The 20,996-nt window shown below is 41.8% G+C and overlaps 2 protein-coding genes across 3 annotated transcripts in view; one reads left to right on the forward strand and one right to left on the reverse strand.

Annotated features, from left to right (window-relative positions):
- The window catches only part of GTF2E2 (general transcription factor IIE subunit 2), a 66,022-nt gene that overhangs the window by 7,459 nt on the left and 37,567 nt on the right, over positions 1 to 20,996 (forward strand). The window contains exon 2 of the mRNA XM_048848762.2: positions 4,173 to 4,339. Coding sequence (XP_048704719.1) covers positions 4,177 to 4,339 — 163 coding nt within the window. The 5' untranslated portion in view covers positions 4,173 to 4,176. The remainder of the gene's footprint in view (positions 1 to 4,172; positions 4,340 to 20,996) is intronic.
- On the reverse strand, positions 11,149 to 19,221 carry SMIM18 (small integral membrane protein 18). 2 transcript variants are annotated; one of them, XM_048848764.2, is made up of 2 exons: positions 19,119 to 19,221; positions 11,149 to 11,775 (listed from the first exon to the last, which is right to left on the reverse strand). In XM_048848764.2, exon 2 carries the CDS (start codon positions 11,735 to 11,737, stop codon positions 11,444 to 11,446), a length of 294 nt encoding a protein of 97 aa, XP_048704721.1. In that variant the 5' UTR covers positions 11,738 to 11,775; positions 19,119 to 19,221; the 3' UTR covers positions 11,149 to 11,443. The 2 variants fall into 2 exon arrangements, with proteins under 2 accessions (XP_048704721.1, XP_048704722.1); XM_048848765.2 differs by having other exon boundaries at positions 19,115 to 19,212.

Raw genomic sequence — 20,996 nt, forward strand, 5'->3', positions numbered from 1 at the left:
TTAAAAAACATAGGGGACCAAAAACATGTTACCATGGCTAAATGGCAAAGGACAAGAAATAGAGGCAAAAAGGCATCCTTTAAAAACTGGAATTCAGATTCTAATGAGGACAATAAAAAGGAGCATAAACTCTGGCAAGTCAAGTGTAAAAGTACACCTTTACCCCGATATAACGCTGTCCTCGGGAGCCAAAAAATCTTACCGCGTTATAGGTAAAACTGCATTATATCAAACTTGCTTTGGCCTTGAGCATTTCAATTATTAATAGTCACTTCCCACCCCCTGACTGACCCCTCGGAACCCCCCACTCATCCAGCCCCCCTGCTCCTTGTCCCCTGACTACCCCCTCCAGAGATCCCCCCCATCCCTAATCACCCCCAGGACCCCATCCCCTACCCAATCCCCCCTGTCCCCTGACTGCCCTGACCCCTATCCACACCGCTGTCCCCTGACAGGACCCCCGGGACTCCCACACCCTATCCAATGCCCCCTTTCCCCATCCCCTGACCGCCCCACCCCCAGAACCTCCCAACCATCCAACCCTCCCTGTCCCCTGACTGCCCCCCTCGACCCTCTGCCCCTTATCCAACTCCTCGGCCCTGGCCCAGCCCCCTTAACACGCTGCTCAGAGCAGCTTGTCCGAGCCAGACACGCTGATCTGCTGGAGCGCGCAGCCCTGCCCCCCAGAGCGCTGCTTTACTGCGTTATATCTGAATTCACATTATATCAGGGTAGAGGTGTATAATTAGGTAGGCCAAAAAAGAATATGAAGAGCAACTAGCAAAGGACTCAAAAACTAACAGCAAAAAATTTAAGCACATCAGAAGCAGAAAACCTGCCAAACAATCAGTGGGGCAACTGGACGATGAAGGGGCTAAAGGAGCACTCAAGGAAGATAAAGCCATTGCAAAGAATTCATTTAGCTTTTCCTCATTGGTCTTCTCTGCAGAGGTTGTGAAGAAGAGTCCCACACATGAGCTGTTCTTTTTAGGTGACAGATCTGAGGACCTGTCCCAGACCTGTCAGTGGAGGAGCTTATGGAACAGATTGATAAATTAAACAGTAAAAAAATCACCAGGACCAGATGGTATTAGCCAAACAGTTCTGAAATAACTCATATAGGACATAGCAGAACTACTAACTGTGATATGTAACCTATCACTTAAATCAGCCTCTGTACCAGATGGAATTCACCCAAGAATTCTGAAGGAACTCAGATATGAAACTGCAGAACTAACAATTGTGGTATGTAACCTATCGCTTAAATCAGCCTCTGAACTAGATGACTGGCAGATAGCTAATATGATGCTGATTTTTGAAAAAGTCTCCAGAGGCAGTCCTGGCAATTACAGGCAGGGATGCTGGAATAATCTGTATAGTGGGGATGCTGAGAGCCATTGAACCAAACTGTAAACCCTGTATATAATAGAAACCGGTTCAAGCCAGAGGTTGCAGCAGCACCCATTGTTCCAGCACCTATGATTACAGGCCAGTAAGACTAACTTTTGTACTTGGCAATTTGGTTGAAACTATAGTAAAGAACAGTATTATCAGAAACATAGATAAACATGGTATGTTGGAGAAGATTCAACGTGACTTTTGTAAAGGGAAATCAAGGCTTGCTAATCTATTAGAATTCTTTGAGGGGGTCAACAAACATGTGGACAAGGGGGATCCAGTGGATATAGTGTGCTTGGACTTTCAGAGAGCTTTTGCCAAGGACCATCACCAAAGTCTCTTAAACAAAGTAAGAAGTAATGGGAAAAGAGGGATGGTTCTCTCATGGATCAGTAACCGTTTAAAAGACAAGGAAACAAAGAGTAGAAATAAATGGTCAGTTTTCACAGTGGAGAGAGGTAAATAGTGATGTCCCTCTGGGATCTGTACAGGGAGCAGTGCTGATCAACATATGCATAAATTATCTGGAAAAAGGGGTAAACAATGAGGAGGTGAAATTTGCATACAATATTAAATTACTCAGGACAGTTAAGTCCAAAGCAGACTGCAAGGAGTTACAAAGAGACCTCAGAAAACTGGGTGACTGGGTAACAAAACGGCAGATGAAATTCAGTATTGAGAAATGCAAAGTTATGCATGTTTTAAAACACTATCCCAACTATACATACAAAAGAATGGGATCTAAACTACCTATTACCACTCAAGAAAGAGATCTTGGAGTTATTGTGGATAATTGTCCAAAGACATCTGGTCAGTGTGCAGCAGCAATCAAAAAAGCTAACAGAATGTTAGGAACCATTAGGAAAGAGAGAGATAATCAGACAGTAAATACAGTGCCACTATAAATCCTTGGTACACCCACACCTTGAATGTTGGTTGCATGCAGTTCTGGTTGCCATATCTCAGAACTGGAAAAGTTACAAAGAAGGGCAGCAAAAATGATTAAGGGTATGGAACAACTTCCATATGAGGAGAAATTAACAAGACTGGGACTTTTCAGCTTGGAAAAAAGATGACTATGCGGGGGGGGGATATCACAGAGGTCTGTAAAATCATGAATGGTGTGGAGAAAGTGAATAAGGAAGTGTTATGTACTCTTTCCCGTAGCACAAAAATCAGGGATCACCTGATGAAATTATGTTTAAAGTAGGTTTAAAACAAGCATATGAAAATACTACTTCACACAGCACCCAATCCACCCGTGGAACTCATTGCGAGGAGATGTTGTGAAGGCCAAAAGTATAATTCTAAAAAGAATTAGATAAGTTTGTGGAGGATAGGTCCATCAAAGGCTTTAGTCAAGCTCATCGGGGATCTAACACCATGCTCAGGGTGTCCCTAGGCTGTGACTGCGAGAAACTAGGAGTGGATGACGGGGATGGATTGCTCAATAATTGCCCTGTTCTGTTCATTTCCTCTGAAGCACCTGGCATTGGCGACTATTGGAAAACAGGATACTGGGTTAGTGGACCATTGGTCTGACCCAGTATGGCTGTTCTTATGTTATGTTCCTCTAGTAATGGACCAATAGCATAGTTAGGATTCTTTTGTTCCTAATGTTAGAAAAACCTCCTTGTTGTTGTCCTTAACTCAGCTGGCCATAGATTTCTCCTTGTGTTCCTCTGCTTCCCTTATCAATTTTCTGCATTTCCTAACTTCTCATTTGTATTCATTACTATCCATGTTATTGTTTTATTTGGTATAGCTGTCTTACCTCCCATCTAAACCTGATCAGTTTTTTAACAAATATGGCCACCTTCCTTGGTTGTGGGGTTGTGGCTTTTTGGACAGCTAGTAAGGTGTTTGTAAACCATTCCCAATTATCATTCAGAGTTTTCTGATTAAATTCTTTGTTCCAGAATGAAACAAAAAGATTGAAACACCCTACCGCCAGAAGTCCTCTAGGCTTAGCAATAAGAGGTGCAGTTTACAGTGAATTAGTTTAGTTGTTCATTATTTGTTTTGTGATAGCACTTAGGAACCCCAGTTTTCCCAAAGTTAGTAGGACGCGGTAGTGCTAAATTCAGGGGAGGATTTATAGTGGAAAATTAGCCTCAGAGGTAACTTGGGAGAGACTAGTATCCTTATCTAAGCATCCATTGTTATGGTTGAGATTATTAAAACAGCAAGACTGTGAAAATCTCTAATTAACTTTTCACCACATATGCTTATTGTATGGATTTCCCTGAGTCTGAATAGTGAAAATAGATTTGTCACTTTCACTTTTGTTTGTAGTCAGTCTTATTTTTTCTCCTTCAGTGGCACAATACTACAGTATATATGAATTGTAAACAAACCCAAATAAAATTTGTTTCATTTGAATGATAAAGATCACAACAATGTTTTTATTAATATTGTATATAGAAAAACCTTTGTTTTTTGCAAAGCCTAAAATTCAAGGGTCAAACTAATAGATGTTATCTGTTTTTGTTTTGTTTTTTGCATATTTATAGTCACAGTTACTAAGAATGACCTCAGAAAATCATGCACTAATGTGTTAGCTTTTCAAATTCTTGTTTTGGAGAATAACATCTTGGTACATTTGAAATTGCATTTTAAAATTACTCCCTTTCCTCTATATTACCTTTCAAAAAGAGGCATTTGTAAATTTCATAAATAAGGGAATTTATAATAAAATATTAAAATTCTGTACACTTTAGATACCTCATTGACCTTTTTGATTTTTATTTTCCCTATTCCTTTTTTCGTGACAGAATTATGGATCCAAGCCTGCTAAGAGAACGAGAGCTATTCAAAAAACGAGCACTCTCCACTCCTGCTGTAGAAAAGCGTACGGCACCCTCTTCTGATTCAACATCTTCCAAAAAGAAAAAAGCAAAGTTAGAGCAGGGTGGATCATCAAGCTCAAAACAAAACACAGGTTGGTGAAAGTACATCTGATTGTTTCCTTCCATCTGTCCACATACCCTATTGGGTCAGTCTTTCAGTAAACTTCCTGTGTGGCCAGAGCCGTTCTCCAAAGGTACCATCCTCTAGGAATCTTATGCTTGGGTCTTAGTTCCTGAGCATGAGGGTACGGGAACTTTTACAGCTATTAAAGAATTTTGACCCTGGAGGATGGAGGTAGAGTGTGGGTCAGGCCCCGTGCTGTAAGTGACATGCCATCCTCTGGATGATGTAAATGCTGGTCTCTGAACTTTGCAGCCAGTTTATGCTTGACCCTGCTTCATGAAGAAGCTCCTGGTGTGCTATGGTTGTGTGTCACTCCAGCTCTTTTTACTGTATACTTTTCAGCATTTTCAGCTTTCCACCCCATCTTTCCTTTTCTCTAGGCTTCTGTATTGGTGCCCATCACTGTACCATCTCGGGTCTGATCTACACTTAAAACTGAGATTGACATAGCTACTGCTCTCCTGAGCACTGTAGCTATGCTGATATAAATCCTCAGTGTAGATGCAAGTATGTCAACAGAAGAAGGCTTATGCTGACCTAGCTCCATCGCTCAGGGAGGTAGAGTTACTATAGCAACGGGAATACTGCTTCTGTCAGTGTAGTGTGCATCTACACCATGGGGTTACAGCTGCATGGCTGTGATGCCATAGCTGTGCCGCTATAGTCCCCATGATACAGACAAGCCGTGAGTGTCTCCCAAGAGTAAAGTCAACAACAAAGTGATCTCTCTCTCTCTTCCTTGCTAATGGGCTAGCTAAGAATTTTTTTTTCTTTTTTTTTTTTTTTAAATAAAAAGTTGTATGCTTGGAGAAAGAACTGGGTTTTATATTTTGCTTTGTGTGCCATGTGGTCAGAGGTCATTCTTATTTTATCTGGCAGTAAGTCTTGATCTGTCAACCTGGGAAGGTTCTGTAACCTGTGGTCACAAGTTGCTCTGTGTTGGCCAATAGTTTCACTGGAATCAGAAAGACAGAGAGATGGTGTCTCAGTAGCTAAGACCAGTTCCATGCAGAGCTTTGCAAGGCAAGTCAGATATCTTTAAACTGATTTCCATGTTTAGTGACGAGCCAGCAGAGAGCAGTGAACAGAAGTGATGACCTGTATTGCTGAGCACAGGGGCTGCTGTATTCTGCAGTCAACTTGACAGGTTGCCTAAGGCTTTTGCCTCAGTGCAGTTCTGCAGCATATTATTGATTATTTTGGTGATCTTGCATTCTAATGTGCTTCTCTGCTGCTTATTTTTCCTTCTGAATGCATTTTGGACCCATCAGTTTCTGCCTCGGTCTTCCTCGCTGATTTTCTGTTTTTTCTTGATGCTCCCTAACTTTGTTGTAGGAAAGTTTTTGAAGAAAGAGACTGCTCAGTGATTTCAAGACATGTCTGTATGGCAGAACTATGTCAGTGACGGATGACAGTAGGCTCTATCTGCCTAGATATTGACCATAATAAGCAGAGTGTCAAAGTTGGCTGCAGATGTCATCCTGTGCCTGAAACAAAAATGCAGCCTGCCTCAGCCCTCCTTTAGACACCTCCAGGGGAGTCTTGTCCGCTGAGAATGTTGCTCTTGGCACAGGAAGCTATGGCTTCGACACCACCACCCCAGCGCTCTTGCACTGGTGACTTCGGCACCGTCAGTGTTGATGCTTGCACTGAAGCTCCAAAATGCTACAGGTTCCCAAAGGGTTAGCAGTTACACCCAGTGGGGGAAGGGGCACACACCTTACCATTGCCACAACTACCGCAATAGGGATCCCAGCCTTCCATCATCCCCTTTACCAGCCTGCCCTCTCTCAGCATAACCAACTACTATACCAAACATCCACAAGTACTAATGTTGGATAAGTATAATCTGGGAAAGGGGTGTGTGTGCAGAACGGCAAAAAGTTTAAAGTTGTGGTCTGTAGTGTAGGGTGGTTTTGTTAACAGTAAAGTGTATGCCTGTGGGTGGGGGGAATAGAGGTTGTGTACTGTTGGGGGGCATAATTTTTCATTTCCTTGCTTCTGTGGATTTGAGTCATGTATTTTATGTGTGTAAGAACCCTAACTGTTTAGCAGTGTTTTGGATATTTACGTCAAAGCAACTCATTGGATATGTATTTCCTCTTTTATGTCACTTTCAGACCGAGCCAATATCAGAAGCGTTCAGTACTGCTACTGTGTGTCCTAAAAGGAATGAATTTGGTCTGATGCTAGTTCTGAGTGAACAGTTGTTTTTCATGTCTTTTTGTCAGCTCAAGCTCAATGTGACTAAAACAGAGCTCTTAATTACCGCCGCCCCACCCTGCCCAAGTCCTCCTCACTACCTTCTTTCTAAATCACTGGGGACAACACCACCATCCTGTCTGTCACTCAGGCCTGTAACGTGGGGATCATCTTTGACTTGGACTTTTTCTAGGCTCTTATGTTCAGGGTATATCTAAATCTTGCCAGTTCTTTCTGCGTAACATCTCTAAGATATGTCCTTTTCTGTCCATCCACACAGCTAAAATTCTTGTCCAGGCTCTCACCATCTATCATCTTGATTACTGCAACATCCTTCTGTGTCATACCAGGGTAGAATCCAGACAGATGAGTAGCTGCGTCACCCTTGTCCTCTAGCCTAGGATGTCCTTTACAAAACCTTGCTGCTGTAGCCTCCAACCAGGACATCTTACAGCCTGCAGCATATAAATTACTCTCAGCTGTGTCACACTTTGTCTCTTACCAGCCTGGGTTATACTGCAGGGTGACCCCAACGCACTCCCAGACTTAGATTTTCCCCCAGAAGTGTATGTCCTGTACTGCCCAGCCCTCTCCTGGACAGTACAAGTTGATATCAAGTCCGTTATAATAGAAATAATGTCTGCACAACTTGCCATGCCAAATGGAGTGTCCCAAACACTTCAATTTAAACACACTGGATTAGGTAAAACAATAAAACAAGTTTATTAATTACAAAGAGAGAGATTTTTACTCAGTACAAGTAATGAGGCATAAAAGTCAGAAATGGTTACAAGAAAATAAAGTTAAAATGTAACTGGTGCCTAACTTAACAAACTATGTTAAATTCAAAGCAAAGTTTTCTCACCACAGGCAGACAGCAAGTCACAGTCTATAGGGGAAACTCTGCTCTCTGGGTAGGGCCGAACCAAGGGGTGAAAGTAAGGCGGTACGGGCTGGTACGACTTACCAGTAAAAAGTGGCTGCCTGTACCGGCCCATACTACTGACGTTAAAGTGCTGCCATAGCCGCACTTTAACGTCACTGCTCTTTTTGCGCCCCCCTTTGGTGGCCCTGCCAAGTCCCTACTGGCAGGGCCACCGACAGGGAGGGTGCAAAAGGGGCAGTGACGTTACCGCTTTAAGCAGGGTCCTTTAAAGCGCTGCTGCGGCAAAAGGACTGTGCATAAAGCAATGCCACGGCAGCGTTTTAAAGTCCCTGCCCCTTTTAATCGCCGCTGGAGCCCCAGGCGGCCTGGCTGAGGGACACTGACATCCAGCCCCACCCCTTCTGCCCAAGGCCCTGACCCTTCCAGGGGGTGGAGTGGGGGGGGGCAACTGCCCTCCCCCCCCAATACCGGTAAGAGAGAAATTTTACTTTCACCCCTGGCCTAGCCACAAACAGTCTTTAGCCCGCAGCCATCTGGCTGGGACAGACAGCAACAAAACAGTCTAGGGGGGCAGAGCTCTGGTCCTCTGGGTGGGGCAGAGCCACAAACAGTCTTTAGCCTGCAGCTGTCTGGCTGGGGCAAACAGGAATTAACAGTCTGTAAGGGAGCTCTGGGCACGGCAGAGCAGTCTGTGGCTCCACAGCCTTCTGGCTGGGGTGAGCCCACAACAAAGCCCACGCCTTCTGGCCAAAAAGAGGGGGTTTGGCTGCCACCTCTGGGGTGGGGTCAGTGGTAGGAAAACCCAGTCCCACCCTACTCCACCTGGTCCCAGCCCAGGGCCCTTATAGTGGCAATCCTCCCGAAACATGCTGACTCACTCTCAAGCAGCAGAACCGGACTAAAGTCTGGTTCCCCTGGACTACTTCCTACCACAGTTTGGGCGTAGGGCTCCATAGTCCAAAGGTCCTGTGTCCTCTGCCTCTTGTCTGCAGCAGCAGTCAAAAAGTGAACCAAATGTTGGGAATCATTAAGAAAGGGATAGATAATAAGACAGAAAATTTCATATTGCCTCTATATAAATCCATGGTATGCCTGCGTCTTGAATACTGCGTGCTGATGTGGTCGTCCCATCTCAAAAAAGATATATTGGACTTGGAAACGGTTCAGAAAAGGGCAACAAAAATTATTAAGGGTATGGAACAGCTGCCGTATGAGGAGAGATTAATAAGACTGGGACTTTTCATCTTGGAAAGGAGATGACTGAGGGGGGATATGATAGTGTGGAGAAAGTAAATAAGGAAGTATTATTTAATCCTCCTCATAACACGAGAACTAGGGGCCACCAAATGAAATTAATAGGCAGCAGGTTTAAAGCAAACAAAAGAAAGTATTTTTTCACAAAATGCACGGTCAACCTGTGGAACTCCTTGCCAGAGGATGTTGTGAAGGCCAAGGCTATAACATCGTTCAAAAAAGAACTAGATAAATTCATGGAGGATAAGTCCATCAATGGCTATAGCCAGGATGGGCAGGGATGGTGTCCCTGGCCTCTGTTTGCCAGAAGCTGGGAATGGGCGACAGGGGATGGATTACTTGTTCTGTTCATTCCTTCTGGGGCACCTGGCATTGGCCACTGTTGGAATTCAGGCTACTGGGCTAGATGGATCTTTGGTTTTACCCAGTATGGCCGTTCTTATGTCTTCTTGGCCGCTGGCAGTCCCCACAGCTCCTCGGGGCATTCATCTGACAGTTCCTTGGGATACTCATCCATCTCCTCCAACTGCAGGACGTGGCTCCACTTGAGGGCTAGTCCGGGATCCTGCAGAGATGTCTATGCCCGGGAAGAGATGTCTGCTTCTTCCCATGGTCCAACCCCAACTGAGCTCCAGGGCTCTGCTTTTATATTTCCTGTCCTGCCCTGGGACTTCCGATGCCAGGGGTGGGGAGGTTTTAGGTCTGCCCACCGGGGGGAGTGTAGTGGTCCCTGGCTCTCTAGTTTGGAGAGAGGCTGCTCCACCTCACTACATCCCCCCTTCATGGAGTTACAGGCTACCCTGTGCTTGGTCTTCCTTTTGCTTCTAATGTATTTGTATAGTGTTTTCTTGTTACTCTTTATGTCTCTAGCTCATTTAATCTCATTTTGTGCCTTGGTCTTTCTAATTTTGTCCCTAAATACTTGTGTTTTATTGTTTATATTCGTCCTCTGTAATTTGACTGAGTTTCCACGTTTTGTAGGGCTCTTTTTTGAGTTTCAGATCATTGAAGACCTATAGGTTAAGTCAGCGTGGTTTCTTGCCATGCTTTCCATCTTTCCTACGCAGTGGGATAGTTTGCTCTTGTGGCCTTAATAATGTCCCTGAAATACTGACAACTCTCTTGAACTGTGTTTCCCGTTAAACTTACCTCCCATGGGATCTTACCAACTCCCTGAGTTTGCTAAAGTCTGCCTCCTTGAAAACCATTATCTTTATTGTGCTGTTTTCTCTCCTACCATTCCTTAGAATCATGAACTCTATTATTTCATGATCACTTTTACCCAAGACAGGCATTGGATCCGTCAATAATATGTATTTCATGGCAAGGAAAGATTGATAAGCGAGTCTAAAATAGTCAAAATCATGCTAACTCTGGACAGCTGGGGCCTGATCTATACTACAGAGTTAAGTCGACGTAAGCTGCCTTAGGTCAACCTAACTCTGTAAGCGTCTACACTAAAATGAAGCTCCCACCGATGTAACTCGCCCACTACACTGAGTTAATAACTGCACCTATGCGAGAGGCATAGTGCTTAGGTCAATGTAGTTACGTCAGTGCAGTATCAGTGTAGACACTGCGTTGCTTACATTGACTGTTCCTGCCTTTCAAAAGCCATCCCACAGTGCCCTACACCGATAGTTAAATTGGTGTGAGCACTCCTGGTGAGGATGCACACTGCCGACCCAAGGAAGGTAGTGTGGACAGGCAAAAGAGATTTAATTACTGTGGTGGCTGTATGTCAACGTAACTTAAGTCAATTTAATTGTGTAATGTAGGCTTGCCCTACTATAGAAACTTGATACATCCAGCATGAAGGTGTGTTCTCACGTCTGTAGCCAAGAACAGTGGATCTGTATCTCAAAAGGCAATCCCCTTGACTGGTGAGGAGTGTGGGAGGGAGGTGGAGATCAGGAATGATCTGTGAAATTATGGACTTGGAGACAGGAGGATGTGGGAGGGAAGCTCTTAGGTGATATGTTCTTGTATGGGGGGTGAAAAGATACTCATTTGCCTCCAGACAGTACTCTTGATTAAACACTCCTTTGTGGAAATATTGAGGTGACCTCACTCTGATGTGATAACAAATTCTAACACCTAGGAATTGATAAACCGTTTGGGTGAGGGATAGGGTGGGAGTTCTCTGAGCTGCAGGGAGAAGCTGTCAGGTGCTTCCAGGAAGTGGTCAGAGAGGTATTTGTTTGCTGGGGATGAACATTTTTCTTTTTTCGTTAAATAAGAAAGCCTACCTCACTGGGCTTTGCAAAATATTCAGATGCCATGTGTAATGAAAACCATTCATTTTGTTTTACTGACATTTTTTTCTTTTTAATACACATGTTTTTAAGAAGAGTGCCATTGTTTGGTAAATTTTGTGCAGACTTCCCCCAAAAGGAGAGCTTATAGACCAAGGAGGAGACATGAGATGGCAGGGGTGAGGGTGACAATCAGATTGATCTGTATTTCTCCAATTAAGCAACATTGTGAATTATTCAGATGAACAAATATTTACTCTAGTAATCAAATATAGATGACAAAAGTTCATTTAAAAACAAAAATCTTTCTTTCCACATAAAGATTTTGCTAGCCATTCAAGTTCACATCCAGAAGTGAAATAATTGTTGCTAACAATGATTTTTAAGGCCCAAAAAGCACATGACTTGCTCATAAGATGCAAGAGGCTTCATTTTGTTTGTTGGTTCTTCTGTGAGTTCTAGTGATCAATCATTACTACACCACTTCTGTTTCTCTCTTTCTAAAGCTGTCCATCATGGTTCTAACTGGGTTGGATTCGTTCGCTAGGTCTTTCATGGTTTTATTTTTCACACAGCAGCAACAGTCAAGCAACTCGTAAAGGAAAGCCAACGCCACCAGAGAAACTACAGTAAAGATAAATATAACCAGAATAATAAAGCAGGCAGTGTTCCAGTTATCATGGAAAGGGTAAATCTTTTGCACTTGAAAACCAAGGTATTGGTAAAGGGACGTAGTCTCGTTCCAGTAACTGGTGTTGAAGGTTGCCATGCTTGGAGAGTCCTCTTATTGTGCTCACTGCAGCAGATCTATAGGTTAAAACAAACAGAGAAACAAAGGTGACGTTTTTAACTTCTAAAATGTCAGTTTTTTCTTTTACCAACTAAGTTGGAACTTGAATTATTTTCCCTAGTTGGAAGAGTTTACTTTCAGAATGACAGCTAATTTCCTGTGGCAAGCAGTGAATAGTTTCTGAACTGGGGAGCTTTGGACATATACATACTCTTTGAAGTGAAGCTGCATTAATCTGGCTCTTTATTTTGCTTTGAGTCAAAAATATATTGGCTCAAAATGCACAGCTTGACTGTGTGATGACTTTTTGAAATATATTTTATTGCAAAACTAATACATTGCAACATGTATCAGTAAAGTTAAGGAGCATCTCTCACTTATTCCAAAGATAATGCAAAGAAGCAATCTTACAGAGATTATTTCCATCTGCATGGGATGATTTTAGAAACATGGTCTATTTGTTACTCTTAAATGTTTTAGTTTTTTAATGGTTTGAAAACCCTCTCTGCACATTTGACATTTCTAGCAAAACAAGGGACCCATGTGCTGTTACTGGATGTGTGGATCCTAATGACTGGAATGATTAACATTTGGCATTCTTCTACTTCTTCCTTTGTTTACAGTTCCATTTATCAGAATGGTCTGGGAGCCATCTGATTCCTTTGGGTAACTGCACGTTTGGATAAATGGAGGTGCTATGTTAAGCTGCAGGATTTCTGGGTAGGATGAGGAAAGGAGGGAGGCAGAGAGGAGGGTGGAAGAGAGAGAAAGAGGGAGAGGGGCAGTAGTTGCAGGAGACAGGAGCCTTGTTAGTGCTGCTTTAGTGCTTCCCAGCACCCTCAGCTGGCCGTTCCCCTTGGTATTTGTATTGGTGCCTGCAGAGCCCAGGGCTGTCGGCGCTGGGAAGCATTCAAGCAGCACCTCTCCCGTCTTCTTTCCTCCCCCTTTTCTCTCCTCCACCCACCTCTTTGCCTCCCTTCATTTCCCTCCCTCCTTTCCTCATACTGTTCGGAAATCCTTCTACATCACAGTTCCCACAGCCTTAATGTTAGTTAATCAGTTGGTATGTAACCAACAGGGCTACGTGGGGGACACAGTTTCCTTTTGGATAACTAGGCTGTCTGGATCATTTGAATTTGGTTAAGTGGAATTACAGTACATTTAGAAATTGTAACTGTCTTGGAGAATGAACAAGGTTGAACTTTCAGCTGCTCTCCTGGTTTATAATACAATTTCCTTATCTCATCTGTAAGTGCTGTTATCGTCTTTCGGTTAACTTGCAAGCTTCCTAACACATTAAGGACCAAATTCTCATAGTGTTCAGCACCCAGGAGCTCAGTGGCACTGTGACCCTGTGTGTTAGGTTACAACGCCTGGAATGTGGAGCTAGGCCTGGCACTGCAGGACTGTAGCTGCTCCCACCAGGTGGGTGCGTGGTGGGCTCACTCTCCACCCCATCACCAATGACCCATCACGTCCTTTCCCCCAGGTGCAAAACCTGGCCCTGCGATTGCTTGGCATTGGTCTAACTGCTTTCGTTGGTTTAGAGAGGCAGCAGGATTTGGATATGTGAACTTCTGGAACTGAGCCTAGAGCAACATTGTATTGAAGGACTGACTGCCGACTGAATTAAAATGGGAAAGGGAGCCCCTTGAGGCTTGGTGTTTTCTTAAAATGGGGGGCTACCTCTTCCAGCACCTCTGAGGGTAGAATGGGAGCGGGCTCAGTTGAGAGAGATGATGCGATGAGGCAGGGAGAGGAGGAGAGAGATTAAAGCACAGTTTTTACTCTGCTCTCATCTCTCACCTTAGAATATGAAAGACAAATGTACTTGTTAGAGTACTATGAATTAAGTCCTACATGCAGAGGAGCAGGCTAAGGGCTGCTTTAGATATCTTTAAGATGAATTGAAATATATGTATTTTAAATACCCAAAAAAACTATTTAAAAACTTCAGTTATTAACATGATATGCTACCTTTACAGTCCAACAAATATTTGTAAAAGTGAGTTGAAAAGTTCTAGTTCTGCTCATGCACAAGTTAATTATATCAATCACTTCTAGAGTAGGGAAGAATGTGCATTTTTCCTTTTTAAAAAGAGCATTTATTACCTTTAACTCTGAATTTCCTGGCTTCTGAACAGTTTTTAAACATCAGTCTTAATATAGTATTGTAGTTTTTGCATAGTATAGAGGACCGGGAGTGACTCCATAGTTAAGGGCTTGTCTACACAGGGACATCCAGGAAAATTAATCTGAATTAACTAGAGGTATGAATTTGAAGTGGATTAGTTAAACTGCATTAAACCCTCGAGCGAACACCCTCATTCAAAATTAAAGTGGCTTTAATTCTCTTTAAACTAATACGCACAACGGCGCCAAATTAAAATCTCACAGGCAACCTTCATTCTGGTATTTTATAACTCTTGAGAGCATGACTGCAGCCTTAAAGTTTTCTTAGTTTATATTTTTGTATGTAAATTAATATGTAAATGTTGCTCCACGAACTTGGTACAGGAAGACTGAAGGTTAGGTAAGAAAGGCTAGAAGTCTCTTGCATGTTATACTCATGCAGGAGGGGTATGATGTAACATTAATTAAAATCAGAGCTATATAGCTAATTAATGAAAGATGCTCAGTTTGTAAAAAATGTATGTTTTATACTGTGTATAATTACACTGGACATGAGGCAACTTTGTTCACTAAAAAGTTGAAATTCCTTACAAAAATCTTAAGATAAAGTGAATTTTGTGTTGTAGATAAAACAATGAATAAAGGCGTAGGCTATTAAGAAGTCTATCTGGTTACCTTTTATTTAACTTAATCAAAATGCAACATGACCAGAAAATACTAATTGTAAAGAAAGCATCAATGTTTTGTTTACAAAGTTGAAAACCAAAATATATGGATAATTGAAAGGAAAAATGATAAAGCCCAAATTTCATATTGCTACCTATTTTAAACAGTTTGTCTATGAATTTACCAATAATAAAATTGGGCCATTTTTAACATAAAACAGGAAACAGCCAGGATGCAGTTAACTTAGCTTAAGTTGTATTACATTTCATTGCTGTTGCTTATATACTGTTCATCATGTTGTTTGTGTGCTTCTGTTTGGCTGAATAAAAACCAAAATGAAATTGTGGCATTGATGAGGCCCTATCTCAGAGCTTGCCTGTCAGGATGAGTGCATCCACAGAAAATTAGTTTTGGGAACTGTGGTAATTTATTGAATTCCTTTTTAAACTCATAGCTAAGGATAAAGAAATGGAATACATACAAGTATGAATAAAGGTTTTAATGTGGGAATTTGCTGTTGCCTTTTTATAATTGAAATAATTATTTAGATGAAGATTTCTTTGGAAAATTATTTTAAAGAAAACTTAGGTAAAATAAGCCTTCAAAATGCTGTTTCATCTTTCCTTTTTTATTTTCTTTTTTTGGAGGGTGGGTGGCGTGGACAATAAATTTCAGTGGTAATTTTAGCTAATGATGCCAGATTGGGATCCACAGAGGCTGAAGAGCACTATTCACAGAATGCCTCTCATAGCATCCTCAAAAGGCCAACCCTGCATCTCGATCAGTGCCCCAGCTCCCACTGAAGTAGGGGTGTGTGCCTTGCAGAATCAGGCCCAGTGTATTGGAACTTTGATTGAGGCGTTATATTTAAATTGGGATTGAGGAAATATTGCATTTCCTCTCCTCATTTTATCCCCTCTCCTCTCCTTTCCTTCCTTTGCTCTTTCTTTCACTTATTGTTGAAATTCTCCTATGGGACAATCCTGCACAGGAAGACTGTATCACTGTAACTCAGCTGTCCCTAGTACTTTCCAAACATCAATGTGAAATGAATGCACTACTTGTCAGTTTCACTCTGTTGCTTATGGAGTCATTCCAGGAAGCATAGTATCCTCTGTGATGAGGCAAATGTCTCTTCTCCTAGTCCTCCCACAAGCTAGAAGGTGCCCTTAGTAGAAGTAGAGCACAAGAGGAGGGAAATGAGTGGCTTGACAGTTGAGGGACAGAACCCCCCTCTGCTCTGAAGTATGGAAGTGGTACAGACTCATTCTCTAATATCCTTTAATAGGTCTGTTTTGTTGTAGTCTGTAAAGGAAACCTGGGTGTGGGATTCAGTCTCACAGTATGTACATTTTTGGGTAAGCAGTGCCCAGGGGTTTAAGGTTCTGTTATTTTAACAACTTTCATATTTTTAGTTTGAGAGAATGGAGGAAACAGCATGTAGTCTGTCAACTGGGAGATTAAAATAAGCTATAATTTAAGGTCCTACTTCTTTCGCAATATTGCATATTCCACAATATTAGGCTTCTACCGCAATTTTGTTTTAAATAAGCTTACTTTGCACAATTTTGCATACATTTTGAGGTTTGCAACACACACTCCCTCTCCCACCTCCCCCATAAGTATATTAAATGATCTTGAAGAGTTCAGAGCTGTAACTGGCGGGGGGGGTGGGGGTGTAAGTGAGGCAGCCGCCCAGGGTGCAAAGCTGTGGGGGAAGAGGGGCAGAAAAATTGGAGGGAGGGAAACGGTAGGGGGTAGAGCTGGTAGGAGGTAAGGGGCATGGTACTGCTACCCTTACTTCTGCACTGCTGCTGGCGGTGGCACGGCCTTCAGAGCTGGGCGGCCCGAGAGCAATGGCTGCTGACCGGGTCCCAGCTCTAACGGCAGCACCGCCACCAGCAACAGCACAGAAGTGAGGCTGGCAGTACCATGCTTGCTGCCAGGCTGTACCCTCGATGCTTTTTTACTCATTTTTCTGCCTAACCTCCCCATTTTTCCAGGCCTAACCTCCCCAGCTTTGTGCCATGGGCAGCTGCCCCACCCTCCCTACCCTGGTTACGGCCTTGTAGTTGCACCAAATTGTCTGGTTATAAAATATATATATATATATATATATATATATATAAAAAAAATAGAAGCTGAGTTGTGGACAAGACATGGAGAATTGTGGAAAAATAATAATTGCAGTGATTTGGAAAAGCCACAACAGACTTGTTTGTTTAAGAAAAATTTGCTGGAACAATATAAGTGCTCAACTATTATGCTGTGCCTGTGATTTTTATGTGTGTGTGTATCTAGCTAGCTAGCTAGCTATCTGGCATAGCATAATAGTTGAGTGTTTATATTGTTCCAGAAAATTTTTCTTAAACAAATAGGTCTGCTGTGGCTTTTCCAAATTACTGCAATTAATAAAGGTCATTATTATTTTTCCACAATTCTCCATGTCTTGTCCACAACTCAGCTGCTATTATCTGAAGATCATCCCATGATTTGGGTAGTGTCTTAGCTATAATTAATTTTTAAACTCTAATAATGTGAGTTGTAAGACAATATTTTTAACCCCTTTGATATCTGATAGCTAGTGATTTAGTTATATGATATGCCAATTGATGTTTTGAAGATAGTGCTTAGCACTTCTTAAATCAGGGGTGGGCAAACTTTTTGGCCTGAGAGCCACATCTGGGTATGGAAATTGTATGGCTGGCCATGAATGCTCACGAAATTGGGGGTTGGGGAGGGGGAAGGGATCTGGCTGGCGGTGCGGGCTCTGGGGTGGGGCCAGAAATGAGGAGTTCAGGAGAGGGCTGGGGCAGGAGTACCAGTGCAGGGGGGTGAGGGCTCTGGCTGGGGGTGCGGGCTCTGGGGTGCAGGAGGGTGGGACCGAGGGGTTTGGAGGGTGGGAGGGGGATCAGGATTGGGGCGCGGGAGGTGGTCTGGGTGGCGCTTACCTCAAGCAGCTCCCGGAAGCAATGGCATGTCCCCTATCTGGCTCCTATGCGGAGGCATGGCCAGGCAGCTCTGTGAGCTTCCCCATCTGCAGGTGCTGCCCCTGAAGCTCCCATTGGCCCCATTTGCTGGCCAATGGGGACTGCAGGGGCGGCGCTTGGGGCGGAGGCAGCATGCAGAGCCCCCTGGCTGCCCATACATGTAGGAGCTGGAGAGGGGATGTGCTGCTGCTTCCGGGAGCTGTGCAGAGCAAGCCTCCAATCCCGCTCCCTGTCAGGAATTCGAGGGCCGGATTAAAATGTCTGAAGGGCCATATGCAGCCCCTGGGCCTTAGTTTGCCCACCCCTGTGTTAAATGGTGGCTAGGAAAATTAACTTCCTCCATTGAAGAGAGAATTTCAGATAATTCTATTTTATAAACCAAGTTGGGGCAGGGGTCCAGTTACTAGCTGTAGGCTGATTTTGATAATATTCTAGAAGTGTTGGCTCTCTACTAGTGACTGTAATCCCCCAGACTTGACTAAAGCCAAGACAGCTGTTGAGTCACCTACCAAAACTGTTGTAATTGTGAAATACAAGACTAAAGATTTCATTGCTAATCCATCAAAATTAACTGCAGCACTGATAAAGTAAGAAAAGGCACATCTTTGAAAACTATCGGAGAAACTCGGGTTCGACACAGTTGCATTTTAATTCTAATTGCAGTAGGAATATTTAAAATTTACACTGAGCTAGTCTGATTAGTATGCATTACAGGTATTGTGCGTGAACAAAATCTAGTAGTGGTTAAATATTTAATGTAGTTCTATAATATGTTTTAATTTAAAAATCATTCTTTGGATGCTGTGATAATGTAAGTTTACTCAGAATTGTATTCAGAGGAGCAGTGGCAAAATGACTCATTTTAATGCAGTGCTGAGGAAGTCTCAAATAAGAAACAACTGACAAACATTTTGGGATAATGGTATCTAGAAATCTCTCGTGGATTCTAACCTGTCTGTCTGCATCATGCAGATGGATTAACACTCTTATATTTACTCCAGGAATATGTTAAGTGATAAGGTTGATTTTCGTGCTAGTCTAACAAACCAATTCTTTAGAACACATTTTTAGCCTAGCAGCATACAATTTCATTCTTAAGCAATTTAGTGATTGCTTTATTGTTTATATTTGAAAAATACACCCTCTAACAATTTTGTTTTTTCTTTGTTACAGAATTAGTTTGGTTTTTTTTAATAAAAAGATTTGTATTAGCATCTATTTTAAAACAGTCAGAATCAACTAAATGGAACGTGAGGCTGCAAGAAATGAGCTACTAGCTAGTAAACATCAAATACATTTTGTTTACTGCGCATTGGCTTGGGTGTGTTGGGTTTCTTATAAGATGGAGTGGTCATCAATTTTCCATTAATGTACAGATGGTAATAGTGCTTGTCTGATAGTAGCAGATTAAGGATTGTAGCAGAGTAAAATCCTGCTTAACACAAAGAAAATTCATGCTGGCTTTTATAGGAGAAAGGCTTTATATAGACTTCTTTTCTAAGCTAAAGATATATTTTCTTTCAATAATCAATATAAATGTAAGACAATTTTAAAAAATGGTACAGACCTACCTCTTGTCTGAAAAGATGCTGAAAGAGCGCTGGTCTGCTCTATTTTTTTTAGTGCAGGCTATGGCACAGCTAAAATGGAGCTTTGCTACTATTGGCCAGAGCATAATGCTGCTGACAACTTCCTTTATGCTCATTTGCATCAAACCCACTACCTCAGGAGTAAATCATTCATAAATTTAAATTGTTTTGTGTAGGATGATCAACCTGCTCACCCCGTATCTTACTCGTTTACAATGTGATCTTATTAACAGTGAGGTGTGTTAGTGATACAGTGGTTGTTATTGACATGCTTTAGCTTTGAGCTGGAAGACAGTGAGTCAGAGCATGACATTTGAAATGTTAATACCTGCAGATTTCTGTTTCTATTCAGCATTATATTATTTACAGTAAACTGTAAATGTGCCTCAGTCCGGTAGATTAAACAGGTTAATAGGAAACAACATTGCTGCCTTTGATTTAATTCTTGGACAGAGTCATTGCATAATGTGTTTTTTTTAACCATAAATTATCAGTTGTGGAGATAGAGGTGCTGTCTAATTTTGTTTTACTGATCTCTTAGGTCTGTAACCATTAAGATTTTTTTCTTGGGTAAATTTCCTTCATAGAGAGGATTTAAAAAAAAAAAATTAGTGATACAAAATAAAGGCAACTTGCTTTTGTTTCTTTTTTTTCCAACTTCTCAAATGAGGTTTCGGGAGAGGGTCTATTCTGTTATACCTGGATTTATACTGTATAAGCTCTGTGATATAATAAATAATATATAAAACAGTTATTTAATTAGTCGTGTGTGTTACATTTTCTGTTACTTCAGTTTTCTCTTTTGGTCCATGTCCTTCTGCTTAATCTGCAGTGAAGTCATAATCTTGGAGCTATGATATGACAATCTGTTTCTGAATTTTTGAAATGGTATTCATTTTTAGGGTATTATGCTTTTTCTAGACCTTAGCAAAGCTCCTGTTTTCAATGTAAGTCTCTAGAATAATTAGCAAATGGGTCAAGGAAATGATATATGAAAAACAAAAAAAAGTAAACACTTTTTTTTAAAAACTGACCATTTTGAAAGTTTGTTTCACAATCTTTTTATAAAGTGATTTGCAAATAAAATTAGTACATAACTGGCAGTGTGCCGAATGCTTCCTGCCTCTTCAGAAAGGCCAAGATGGATAGTGTGGGTGTATTAGCAGACTGAGTTTTGAAACTTAATTTACAGTTCCCTTTAAAGGAGCCAAGGGCATGCTAAATTTAAATACAGTGAATATAACACATTTTCTCTGAGTCTGCCACTTATGTGATAACCCACTTTCTGAGTCTACTACCTACTTACTGTGAATGATTGGTCCTTAGCAAAGTCTCAAATACATTTCCTAGAATACAATAGTGTGTTAGACTGGATCCACAGAATATGTCAATGCTAGTTGTACTCTGTTGTGGTACCTTAAGTAGGGGGTAAAATAAAAAACCTGACCAAGACTTTCAAAATAACTGTTGATTTTGGATGCCTTAACTTTTGGATACCCAACTTGAAACATTGCTTTTCAGTGGGTGGATGCTGAGAACTGGGTTCAGATTGACTTTAATAAGAAAATAAGTTTCCATTTTCTGCTTATGGGAAAATGTGTTTTGCAGATTGTTAATGTGTGCTATGGCTTATAAGAAAGTATCCACCAACAATAGACTTCCCAGTTGGAAACCAAACTCTCAGAAATGGTATTAGAGACACGTAGGCCTTGTCTGTGCTACTAATTTTCCTAATGGCCATTCCTATGCTTCATTTGTGCAATCATCAGTCAAAGCATTGGTGGAAACAGGGCAGCAGCATTTTTAACAGTGTGTTGTCTAACCCTGCTTGGAGCACTTAAAGACTTATTTTTGAGTTTG

The sequence above is a fragment of the Caretta caretta genome, chromosome 4 (assembly GCF_965140235.1).
Source record: "Caretta caretta isolate rCarCar2 chromosome 4, rCarCar1.hap1, whole genome shotgun sequence".
NCBI lineage: Eukaryota > Metazoa > Chordata > Testudines > Cheloniidae > Caretta > Caretta caretta.

Excerpts from the sequence above, each read along its gene's own strand:
- SMIM18 (XM_048848764.2), bottom strand. The coding sequence starts at position 11,737 with ATGGCAACCTTCAACACCAGTTACTGGAACGAGACTACGTCCCTTTAC.